Source organism: Heteronotia binoei, chromosome 1 (assembly GCF_032191835.1).
Source record: "Heteronotia binoei isolate CCM8104 ecotype False Entrance Well chromosome 1, APGP_CSIRO_Hbin_v1, whole genome shotgun sequence".
Lineage (NCBI taxonomy): Eukaryota > Metazoa > Chordata > Lepidosauria > Squamata > Gekkonidae > Heteronotia > Heteronotia binoei.
In genome coordinates this window covers 5615081-5627619 of record NC_083223.1, presented here as the reverse complement: position 1 = coordinate 5627619, position 12539 = coordinate 5615081, and the positions used below count along the sequence as shown (strand labels likewise).

General features: G+C 54.1%; 1 protein-coding gene across 3 annotated transcripts in view; it reads left to right on the top strand.

Annotated features, from left to right (window-relative positions):
- The first annotated feature begins 7420 nt into the window (after nt 1-7420).
- The window catches only part of TFAP2B (transcription factor AP-2 beta), a 97170-nt gene continuing 92051 nt past the window's right edge, over nt 7421-12539 (top strand). For 2 of the 3 annotated variants that reach the window (XM_060263690.1, XM_060263648.1), the window contains exon 1: nt 7421-7648. In XM_060263690.1, the coding sequence (XP_060119673.1) occupies nt 7568-7648 (81 nt within the window). In that variant the 5' untranslated portion in view covers nt 7421-7567. Of the gene's footprint in view, nt 7649-11536; nt 11594-12539 lie in introns of those variants that run through there. The other variant, XM_060263761.1, reaches the window with a different exon arrangement.

Below are 12539 nucleotides of genomic sequence, written 5' to 3'. Positions count from 1 at the left end.
ACCTTGTGGCTGATGGACCTCTGCTCCAGATGTTTATCCACTCCAGTCTTGAAGCTGTCAATGTTTGCAACTGCCACCACTTCTTGTGGCAGGGGATTTCATGCGCTAATGACTCTTTAGGTGAAGGAAGGAAGGAAAGAAGGAAGGAAGGAAGGAGGAAGGGAGGAAGAAAGAAAGAAAAGAGGGAGGGAGGGAGGGAGGGAGGAAGGAAGGAAGGAAGGAAGGAAGGAAGGAAGGAAGGAAGGAAGGAAGGAAGGAAGGAAGGAAGGAAGGAAGGAAGGAAGGAAGGAAGGAAGGAAGGAAGGAAATAGATGGGGAGGGAGGAGGGAAGGATAGGTGGCAAGAAAGTAACTTTAAATGCATTCTCCAAGCTGCTGGCTGCCTTGGCTTGGAGAATGGATTTAAATAGACAAATGCCTTCCCCAAGCCGCCCAATGGGGTGGTGGGGGCTTTGAGAGCAATACAATATGTGTGGAAGAGCCACAAGTGGTTCCTAAGCCACAGTTTGGCCACCCCTGATTTGGGGTCTCCACAGCAACACCTTCCTGCACCTAAGAATCTTTTCCAGCTCCTTTAGGACTACCCTTCCCAGACTCAGCCTCCTTCTGATTTCTTGGTCACAGTCTCTCTTTTGGTTAGGGTTGCCAAGTCCAATTCAAGAACTATCTGGGGACTTTGCGGGTGGAGCTGGGAGACTTTGGGGGTGGAGCCAGAAGTAAGTTTGCAACAAGCATGACTGAACTCCAAAGGGAGTTCTGGCCATCACGTTTAAAGGACTGCACACCTGTTAAATGCCTTCCTTCTATTGGAAATAATGAAGGATAGGGGCACCTTCTTTGGGGGCTCATAGAATTGGACCCCCTGGTCCAATCCTTTTGAAACTTGGAGGGTGCTTTGAAGAGAGGCATTGGATGCTAGGCTGCAAATGTGGTGCCTCTACCTCAAAACACAGCCCCCCTAGACCCCCAGATACCTGCAGTTCAATTCTCAATTATACTCAATGGGAATTGGTCTCCACAGGGAAGAATGGAGTGCCCAGCAGACATTTCCCTCCCCTCCCCCTATCTGATGACCCTGAAGTGGGGGGAGAGCCTCTGAACCAGGGGATCCCCTGCCCCCACTCGGGTATTGGCAGCCCTGCTTTTGGTTGATGACTGAGCCAAGGAACAGGAAACCCTGAGCAATCTACTTCCGCTAGAAGTAGGGCAATAACTGGAGGTTATGCGTTGCGGTTCCTCAAATTGCATACGGCGACCAGCAGAGGGCGCAGGGATCAATTCTTTTTTAGAAAAAGAGGAACACGCCGCCGCTTTCCCCTCTCGATAGGTCTCTTGTTCCAGACAGGCGCTTATTCTGGCTGCCAAGGAAATAGAGAGATCGGGGCAGGGCGGGGAGAGAGATGAATTTGGCGTATGATGAGTATAAATTACACAGTATAATTCAGTTCCACTGAGGAAGAAAGGCACGGTGGCGATCAAACCTTTGCAGGAAGAAGATATTAGATTTATATCCCGCCCTCCACTCCAGAGTCTCAGAGCGTCTCACAATCTCTTTTATCTTCCTCCCCCACAACAGACACCCTGTGAGGTGGGTGGGGCTGAGAGAGCTCTCATGGAAGCTGCCCTTTCAAGGACAACTCCTATGAGAGCTATGGCTAACCCAAGGCCATTCCAGCAGGTGCAAGTGGAGGAGTGGGGAATCAAACCCGGTTCTCCCAGATAAGAGTCCGTGCACTTAACCCCTACACCAAACTGGCTCTCTGGAAGCACTGTGGAAAACACTGCATTGGAAACAAATATTGGCTTTTTCCAAAAAGCACCCGGGGGTGGGAAGGGGTTATGTCTTTGCGGGGGGGGGGGTGTCGCTGAGGAAACATGCCTTGACAGGTGTGTTGCTGAGGGGGGTGGGTTGTACCTTCCAATAATCACAACCGGGAGGAAATGTGGGGGGCACTGTGTGGAGGGGGGGCACAGTGGGAGGGCTTCTAGCCCCACTGGTGGACCCCTCCCTGTAGGGGTTTTTTTGGCCACTGTGTGACACAGAGTGTTGGACTGGATGGGCCACTGGCCTGATCCAACAGGGCTTCTCCTTATGTTCTTAAAATCAAAACCTCTTGAATTCAGAACCTAACAAAAGCCTGCCAATTCTTTCCCGTTTATTTCAAATGCATACTTGGAATTTCTTTGGACTGATGCGCCGGGCGCCTCCAAGGAAGCGACCATTCCTCAAGGTGTCTCCCCCCCCCCGCCCCGGTTTAAAAATAATAATCAGAAAACTGGCAGCTTTTTGACTCATCGAGGACTTGGCGCCTCCCGGTGATTACCAAATGGCCCGACAGAGGGCGCTGATGCTCTGCTGAACGGATGTCTGCGGCGGTTCTGCTTTGCGAAGCTTGCTGGTGAATCCCGAGTTTTTTCAGAGCAGGGTAGTTTTGCTGCAAAGCCGTCTCTCTCTCCTTGGCCTGTTACTCTTCCAAAGCGCTGGTTTTTCTTGACACATTCAACCCGCTGGCGTAGGCGAGCCCCTTGAAACTCCCTACTGGCCTCCTCAAACCGTAAAGCGCCCTTTACACCCCCAATCCCTGAAAAGCGATATTTACAAAGGGGCTTCCTAGGAAATAAATGGCCTTGCAGAATTCGCCTTATCCCGACTGAGCAAAAGTAGACGGCTTAGGAAGCAATGCTTCCAAATAGTGGAAGACATTCCTAACCTCCCTCCTTCCTTCCTTCCTTCCTTCCTTCCTTCCTTCCTTCCTTCCTTCCTTCCTTCCTTCCTTCCTTCCTTCCTTCCTCCTTTGCTTCCTCCCTCCTTCCTTCCTCCCTCACTTCCTCCTTCCTCCCTCCCTCGCTTCTTCTCTTCCTCCCTCCCTCTCTTCCTCCCTCCTTCCTTCCTTCCTTCCTTCCTCCCTCCTTCCTTCCTTCCTTCCTTCCTCTGCTTCCTCCCTCCTTCCTTCCTCCCTCACTTCCTCCTTCCTTCCTCCCTCCCTCGCTTCTTCTCTTCCTCCTTCCTTCCTTCCTTCCTTCCTTCCTTCCTTCCTTCCTTCCTTCCTTCCTTCCTTCCTTCCTTCCTTCCTTCCTTCCTTCCTTCCGAGAGCAACTGCCCTCGTGTACAGAAATGTCCACATTTGCCCACAAATCGATTATGATGATGATGATTCCGCCCATTCCCCCATGGGGGCTCAGGGCGGAGTACATCAAAATGACGAACTACGGATGACGTGCGCCCCCTAGAGGCCGCTGGCTGAAATTACAGAATCGTTGAAAGCGTGGAGGCGTGGGGGAGGGATTACTGATGTCTCCGTGGCACTTGATAGCATCGCTATAAGGGTGGCCTTATTTTGAAAAACAAAAGATGAGGGCATCTTTCCCGACTGGCGACTTCAAACAACTGATCCCGAGGACAAATTTCATTTTCAATACCCCCACCAGTGTTCTCTCTGAGCTGAGTTTGGCCCCAGGCTCACACGTCGTTGTCTTCGTTCGGGGGGGGGGGGAATTCCCCCAGAGCGAGTTAATTTACACAGTAACTCACAGCTTTAATGTCAGTTGCTCTCAACCAATAATTTTTGCTCATAAGACTTAGAGAGAATATTGAACCCCACCCCCACCCCTCTATTGGAGCTGGTGCCGGTCTCCGCTGGGAAACTAGGGGGCTAAACAGGTTCAGCCTCCCGACCCCAAAAGAGGACATTTTAACAAGTTAATTTTAAAGAGCCCCAAAGAGGACAGAGACCCAAAAGAGAGGTCATGACCTCTAAAAAGAGGCTATCTGGTAATGCTAAGCTTTGCTCTGATTTTTTTTTTTTGGCAGTAGTTTTTTGTTGTTGTTGATTTTTGGTTTGGTTTGCAGTGGTTTTTGTTTGCTTGTTTTGCTTTGTCTGTTTTTGCTTGTTTGTCTGTCTTTTTTTGTCTTCTTCTTTTTTTTTTTTAAGCTCTGGGGTATCCTTGTTCGACTTCGCCGGAGCTGTGTCAGATTCCGGGACCTCTACAGTTGTTCAGGTGTTGGGAAAGCCTCACCTCTCGCCTTTAGCTCCATCCCACGTTGACCCGAACAACGTTTTTTATGTGCAGCCAGAGAAACCAACTCCATGACGCTATGATTCTCTGATTCTAGTGTAGAATGTCCACTTGGGGACAGGGCTAAACCAGGATGAAAGGTCTAGTGCGGAATTGGTCTCTGCCTAACAGGAGAAAAGGCCGTCGCGGCGAAACCCCGTGAGTTTTCCCTAACGAGAGATTGTTCTCTACCGTCCGGGGAGGTCTAAAGGAGATGGATTTTGATGGACCGAGTCATCGGTGAACGAGGCCGATCTCTTTCTCTCGCCCATTGCTGTTCTCTCATTGCCGGAAGAGCTGGCTGCTGGTCACGGCGAGGAACGATCCCACACCCCACACACAGGCGAACCGAACCGGACCCCCCCCCCCCCCCCGCCCCAGGCCTGTGATCCCAAGGAGGAGCGCCTAGAGAGCAGAAGGCGTAGAACTTTGTTGTTCTGGTTCCAGAGAAGACAGACTTTGCGGACTTGCTTGGCACGGGAGTCAGCCCCAGAAGCTTTTATTTCCGAGGAAACATGCGTAGGATAGGGAGGAGGAGATGAAGAAGAGGAGGAGAAGGAGAAGAGGAGGAGGAGGAGGAAGAAGAAGAGGTGGAGGAGAGGAGGAGGAAGAAGAAGAGGTGGAGGAGAGGAGGAGGAAGAAGAAGAGGTGGAGGAGAGGAGGAGGAAGAGGAGGTGAGGAGGAAGGAAAAGAGGGACAAGGAGGAGAGGAAGAGGAAGAAGAAGAGGAAGAGAAAAGAGGAGGAGAGGAGGAGGAAGAGGAAGCAGAGGAGGAAGAGGAGGAAGAAGAGGAGGAGAGGAGAAAGGAGAAGAGGAACAAGAAGAGGAGAAGGAAGAGGAGGAGGAAGAAGAAGAGGAACATGAAAAGAAGAAGGAAGAGAAGGAGAGGAAAAGGAAGAAGAACAAGAAAAGAAGGAGGAAGAGATGGAAGGAGGAGAAGAAGAGGAGAAGGAGGAGATAGAAGAGGAGGAGGAGACTCTTTTAAAAATCTATTTAAGCTCTAACGTCCTGAATTCGAATGTGCTTCCAACTGTAGTCCACTTTGGAGGGAGTGGGGGAACGAGAGTGCTATGCAAACGATCTGCGCCAATTCACGGGGTTGCCAGACTCCAGGCGGCCCTGGGGAATCTCTCAGCATTCCAACCGATCCCCAGGTGAAAGAGACCAGTTCCTCTGGAGAAAAAAACGACCGCTCTGGAGGGTGGTCTCTGCGGGCCTTCTATCCCACCCAGGTCCCTCCTCTCCTCAAATCTTATCCCCCTTTCTCGGACTCTCCCTCCCCTCGCCAGGAATCCCCCACCCCAGATTTGGTAACCGTCTTCCTAGGGCGCCTTCATTGTCTCCTTCCATTTCCCTTTGCGGAGCTCATCCTGAATTCAGGTCTGCCTCGTTCGGCTCCTCTCTCTCCCCACCCCCAGTCCTCGGAAGACGGTGCTGCCCCATTCCCGCCTCCCCCCACCCCCGGCCTTCCCTTCCTCTTCCTCCTCCTCTCGTGCGCCCGCCTCCCCCTTCGTCAGCAGCTCGTATAAGAGAAACTGGGCTGAGACTCCCTCTGACTCCTCAGTCCAGGCCGACTCGCCTCGGCCTCCTTCTCGGATCGGAGAGCACCCAGTTGCCTGCGTCTCTTATCCCCCACTCTTTCCCAAGCGCGCCTTTCTCTGGGAAAGGGACGCTGGCCGAAGATCCGCGGGGGTGGGCCGAAGGCAAAGAAAGAGGGGGGGCGACTTGGGGTTGGGGGGGCCACCCGAAGAATTTCTTTCCCACCCACCCTCCTTTCCTGATATCCAATCTGGTAGAAATCTAAGGGAGGAAGAAATATATTCCATCCAGAGAATCGCCCGAGAGGTTTCCCGGGCAAAGAATCCAACCTGGTAGGATTTGATAGCAAGCTAAGGGAGGGAGAGGTCTATTCCATCCAGAGAATCCCCCCACGAGGATACCCGGGCAAAGAATCCCAACCTGATAGGATTTGATAGCAAGCTAAGGGAGGCAGAGGTCTATTCCATCCACAGAATCCCCCCCACGAGGATACCCGAGCTAAGAATCCAACCTGGTAGGATTTAATAGCAACCTAAGGGAGGGAGAGGTCTATTCCATCCAGAGAACCTCCCACCAGGTTACCCGGACAAAGAATCCAACCTGCCAGGGTTTGAGAGAAACCTAAGGGAGGAAGAGATATATTCCATCCAGAGAATCTCGCTCGAGGTCACCCCGGGGCAGACGCCCAAGGGACCTTCTCTGAAGACCTAGATCACGAACATGGGGAGAGGGGCGCCCCCCCCCCCAGAAGCCGGTTCTTCTGGCTCAGACCCGAGTCCTTCCCTTCCCAAGGGGTCTGTCCGGCTGATCCGCCTTGCATCAAATTTGGTTATAAAAGAAGAAGAAAACTCTCCAGTCGAAATCAGGGCAGTGGGGTGGGGTGGGGGGCGGAGAAGCATTTGGGAAAGCGTCGGAGGAGCAGAAGCTATATATTGGGGAACTCTCTTAAAAATGAGGGAGGAAATGTTTCATTTAAAAACACACGCATGCAAAAAGACCTGGGTGACGAGGCCCGAAGGTTGTAGGTATGCTCTCCAAAGGACCCCAGTAAAAGAAGACCTCCGGAAGTGTCAAAATTCCCCTCCTGGTCTCTCTCCCCACCCCCGGAATCCGTGCAGGGCCAAGAATCCTGAGCTGTCCCGTCTTCCGGTTCCGAATGGATTATTTCCAACCCGCCTTGCCGATTCTCCCGTCTTAATATTGCGCCTCGAAGGAAAGAATAGATACGCGCACAAGGGACCCTCCCATGCCCGTCTAGTGGTGGCGGGACCCGCATTCACACACCTTTGTGGGAATCTCTGCTCCACTTTTGGCTCGCCCTATAAGGGTCATTTCTGGGCTGCCCACAGGGCGCGGGGAACAAACCACCTCTTTCCCCAGAGCTGCCCGGCACCCCGGAAAAGTCCCAAACCTCCCACCCCCACCCCTCCCCACGCCCGTCCTCCTCGGAGTCAAAGCTGAGCAACCAACACACGTGTGTCTCTCTCGCGCACTGCAGCCCTTCTCGCGCATCCCTTATGGAGCCGCGTCTCCGCAACCCGCGCGCCACTATCATTTACCAGACGTCTCCAGTTTAGTCAGGGGGGGGGGGTGCGCGCGGCGCGGATCTCCTCCGCGCCTTGCGCGCGGTCTGGGGAGGGGGCGCGCGTGCGTCTAGGTGTGCGGGTAATTAGATGCGCAATCTATGCGCGCGTGTGTGTGCGTGCGTGAGCGCCTGTGTGTGTGTGTGTGTGCGTGCGTCCCAATCTGTTTGTTATGTGTTGTATATAAACTCTCGTCGGAATGGGGACCGGTTCTCCAACCGGGCAGAGGCGGCGGTCTCCCCCCCCCACTCCGCCTATTGTTTGGGCGCGCAGATATAAGTTGCGATGCGAGCGGAGCGTCGGGGCGGCCGCCTGTCCCCTCTCTCCAATTATAGATGGATCATTACAGAGCGCGCAGGAGTGAGAAGGCAGCTGTCCGCTCTGCACATGAATGCATTCGCCTCCTAGAGAGCCGCCCGCCATCATGCTTTGGAAACTGGTGGAAAACGTCAAATACGAAGATATCTACGAGGTGAGGCCGGAGCAGCGAGGCTTGGGGAGGGGGGAAAGAGAGAGAGGAGGCGCGGAGCGGACGCGGGGAACCGCGGAGCTGAGCGGATTTCGGGCGGAGGTTTCCGGGCGGTTCTCAGAGCGCCCTGCCCGGCGCTCTGCGGAGCTGGTACTTTTTTTGGGGGGGGGGGGGAGCTCCTGTCTGCCCCTTTGGTTGCCCAAAGAAGACTTTTCTTTTGAAGCGAAGGAGATTCCGGCTTGAAAGGGCGGAAGGGTTTTTTTTGGGGGGGGGGGCAGGACCAGAGACGCAAGAAGAGCCGGCTCGGTTCGGAAGGCGATTTTTCCGCCGACTGGTCGCAGGCAGACGCCGAATCTTTCCTTTTTAAAGACCCAGAGGTCGTCCGAGGAAAAATAGGATTGGGATTTCTTCGGTTTAGTTTTAGCGCTCCTCGCCCGCCCCCCACCCCACCCCAAACGCACAGAGTTGTTTCTCAGCCTGAGCCTGTCCTTTCTTTGGGTAGGATAAATACTGAGTAGGGGATAGGTAGAGGCAGACACAAAACCAAGGACACGCAGCCCAGGTGTACCTACTAGCCCTTGGGACAGCGGCAACGGCTTTCGAGAACCCACAAAAAGCGCAAAATTACTCAAGAGTCTCTCTCTCTGTGTGTCATTATTATTATTTTGCTCCGCCGCCTTAAACGGTGGCTCACTTGAGATTCTCGCGTTTGGTCTAAGATCCTTGCATCTGGTCCAGCGCGGTTCCTAGTTCCAACCAGCCTGCCTGTTTCTCTCCTGGGATTCAGCGGAAAGGCGCAGGGTGGATCTTTCCAAAGCAAACGCTGGGCTTTTTCGCCTTTCCCAAAGACGCCCGGTAGCGAGGAGCCAGAGCCGGTTCCGAAGCGCGGTCCACCGTCCCCCCCCCCCTACTTAAAAAAAAAAATTATTTGCTCATGGAAGGCAAAAGCCTTTTTTCCTTCCGGCGGACGAAGGGAGTTGGGACGCGTCTGCGGTTTCCCAGTGTGGGAACGGGCAGGAGTTTGGTGTTGTTGTGGTTTTTCCCTTTTCCCTCCCCTCCTCCCGCTCTCGAGAGTGCTTTTTAATAGCCTGGGCTGGGTATTTATTGGAGTGCGGTTGGGGCGGTGGAAAAGCAGGGGAAAGTCGTTGCAAGAGACCCCTTTTCTACGCTCGGCGGAGTTTATCGCTCGCCGCTGAGCGATCAAAACCAAAAACAAAACGGGGACGAGTTAATCTTTAAAAGGAAGGAGATGGCGAGATCCGACACCCCCTCCCCCGGCCCACCGGCATGGAGGGACGCTCGCGGTTCTCTCAGACGCCGGAGCTCTCGCTGCGCCGCGTTGCTTCTGGGACCCGCGTCGATCCGGGGGCGCCAGATCCCGGGTCCGCCGGCCGCTCAGGCCGCAGCTGGGACCCCGGTGGCTGGTCTTCTTCCAGCGGCCGCCGATGCCCCTTTATATGCTCGACCGCAGCCCCAAGCCCAGCATAAAGACGGAGAAAAAGACGTCTCCAAGCCGGGCCTGGTTGGGTCGGCTCCTCTGTAGCCGGCGCATTCCTGGGTTTCTGCCCCGTTTTTCCAGCCCAGAAGGCGGACTTCAACCCCTCCGAGCTCGGGTCCTCGGGGCTTTTTCCTTTCCCCCAACCCGTCGGAACTAAGCCCCGGAAAGCAGAGCACGAAATCAACGCGAGAACTGGGGGAGGAGAGGGGGGCAGACGCGCCACACCGGTCTGCCTCTCTCGGTCTTCTCCGAGGCCAAAGGAAGGGCGGTTCGTTTTGAGTTCTGGTTTCCGTTTGCCCGGTTCCGGTTCTTGGCGGCTTGGGAAAGGAGCCTGGTCAAATGTAGAAACCGCAGGCGAATGGGGGTTTATTTGGGGGGGGGAGGGGGTCGCTTTGGAAACAAGCCACGGTTGGCTCGCCAGCCGTGCAAGCGAAGGCTTGCGGTTCATTGCAGCCTTGGGATCCAAGACTCCCTTTCTCGGGTCCGCAGGTCTCCCGTGGCGGGCAGGCGTGGGAACGGGAGACGCTGGTGTCGGGTCAACCGGTGTCCCTCCCCACCCGGGAGCTCAGGGTCGGGCCGGGCTCCGGCGAGTGTGAGCGAGGACGGAACGATTTGGGTTGAACTTTAACTGCCCAGGAGCCCGCCCGGCCGGCCAAACGGGTTCTGAGCCAGCCCAGAGATTTTTAAATTTTTTTCTCTTTTCTTTTGCCCCTGGCTTCGTTTAGCAACGAGGCTCCTTCCTAAACAAGGTGGAAACAGGCCACGTTTCCTTCCCCTCCCCTGGTCCGAGGAGAAAGCGGGGGGGGGGGGGTGGAAACTGCACCCGCAAGACACCGCAGGCTCTGCCGGCTTCGATTCTTCTCTTCTCCCCCCCCCCCCATCGTTTTGCAAAATTAGGACAGTCTGGTCTCCTTGCCTTTCATGTGTTTCATGGCTACTGTAAACAAACAAACGCGCGCGGGGTCTTTCTCTCCCCCCCTCCTTCTAAAAGATCCGAGAATCCCTACCCCACCCCACCCCCACCCTTTTTTTTTTTAAGGATAATTTCTTTGCTTTTTCAAAATGAGTAGCCGAACACCGAGGGCAGTCGGGTTTCCCTTTCGGCGTTGGGATGCGTAATTAAATGTAAAAGGAGGGGGGGGAGAAAGAAAATATGATTTGGGGTGGGTGGGTGGTTGGCCTCCCCCCCCCTCTCTTTCGCCTCCCGCGTCCTTCCTCTTTCCGTTCCCCTTGCTCCGAATCACCAGCGCCTCGTTTACACGGCCAGCCGGTTAATTGGAGGTCTGCTCTTTTCCTCGGCTCAACTTCTCCCCCCCCCCCCTTATTAGCTCTGTCTCTCCTTTTGAGCTCTCTTTCTCTTCCCCCTTTTGGTCCCTTCCCTCCCCTCTCTACTCAACCTCCCCCCCCCCCCCCGCTTTCGGTCCCTCTCTTTCGCTCACCTTTTGGGCTCTCTCGCTTGCTCTCTGTCTCAGCTCTCTCTGCCCCCCCCCTCTGCTCCCCTTTGGTTCCTCTGTCTCTACTTTGAGGCTCTCTCTCTCTCTTGCTCGCTCTCTGTCTCCTCTCTCTCTGTCCCCCCTCTCCGTTTCTTTGGTTCCTCTGTCTCTCCTTTGGGGCTCTCTCTCTCTCTTCCTCCCCCCCTTTGGTCCTTTTCCCCCTCCCCTCTCTCTCTCTCTCCTCTTCCCCCCCCTTTTGGTCCTCTCTTTCTCTCACCTTTTGGGCTCTCTCTGTCTCCTCTCTCTCTCTCTCTCTCTCATCTCTTTTCCCCAACTCTGCCTCCGCCAGCGCCCCCCCCCCTCTTCTCCCCGCGTCTGATTACATCTAGTAATTCTCTCCTGAATGAACGTCATTTACAATAGGGAAGGGGAGCTCGCGAGCGAGCGCTAGAGCCAGCCCGCCCGGGCGAAAGCCTTCACGCTCCATTTGGCCTCCCGCGTTTCTCTCTCTCTCTCTCTCTTTCCCCCCCCCCCTTTAAAACTCCTCGTGTAATATTAATAGTCATGAATATCAATTATGATGAGGCGGCCTAAGGAAGGCAGAGGAGGACGGAGGCCGCCGAACAGTCTGCAACTCGCCTTGGGTTGAAGAGGATTGCCTGTGGACTCCCGAGGCGGGGAGGGGGGCGGGAAGAGAGAGGAACCATAGAGAGGAGTCTTTTTTTTTTTTTCCCTTTCCCCTTCCCTGTCTTCAGATCCAGATTCAGCCTCCCGCTTGGGGGGCCTTACTGGCTTTTTAAAAATTGTTTTGATGGAGAGATTCAGAAACCCCCCCAGCTTTTCTCCGGGGCTCCTTTGTGAGATTCCTTGAAAGGTGTTTTCTCTCCTTTGGCGTTCTAACGCTATTAGAGTTTTTGGGGTTTTGTTTTTTTAAAATATTTTTAAAGAAAAGCTGTTTCGAGACTTTTTTTTTTAAAAAAAATAATCCAGATGTTAGTCCACACCTACGCCGCCATGGTGAGTCGGGTCCACGTTGTCTGGTACAATGGCATGCTTGCTTGCTTGCTTTCTCCGGTGCCTTTGCTGGTTAGCCCTCGGCGGGGCCGCTTGAGCACAACCGTTGCCAAAGCGGCAGGGCGTCCGATTCTCTGGTTTTACGCGGTGGATTCTCGGGTTTGAGCTAGGAGGGACGCGGAACACCGGGAGAAAGAGAGGGGAAACTTTTTTTCTTTTTTTTTTAAAATTATCTTGCTGGTGGGGATTTGGCGTAGCCTTTGAGAAGTCGCTTTGGGGGTGGGGGTAGGTGTGTGCGTCCAGCCACCGCTTCGCTTCGGATAGAGCCCGTTATTCCGAAGAAACGCTGGCCTCCATTTTAAACCCTTGTTCAAATCAAGAGTGGTTTTGTTGGGTTTGTTTTTTTTAAATCCTCGCGTTCCAATCCCGGTTTTTTTGGAGGTGGGGAGGGGGGGGTTGATCGTTAAATTTAATAAGTGTCGACAGAATCGGATTGATTCGGAGTAGAAGCGCCCGCGGGGATGTTTCATTCGGTTTCGTTTTCGGTTGTGTTGCGGGGGGGGGGGGAGAAAGGGGGGAAATACCACCTTCTTTCCCAACCTTTTCGCGACTTTGGCCGACACCTTCCCAGTGCGAACTTTCCCCTCCGGCTACCAAAAAACCAAAACAAAAGGGAAACGGTTTGGGAAAGGCTGAATCTTGGCTTAAACGAAACACAACAAAACGGAGGAAAAGTCCATACTGGAAGCGTTCCCCACAGAAAGGCAAACCAACCGACCTCTCCGCCGCGGTTTTTTTTTTCCCAGGCCGGCTTTTCAACCCGGAATCTCCTCTTCCTTCTGCCACGAAGGTTTGCGGGGAAAATCAGAGGGAAAATGGCTCCCCACCACCACCAAAACCTCCACTTCCCCGGTTTCAAGATGGAAATACCTGGAGGGTCAAAAGGCGA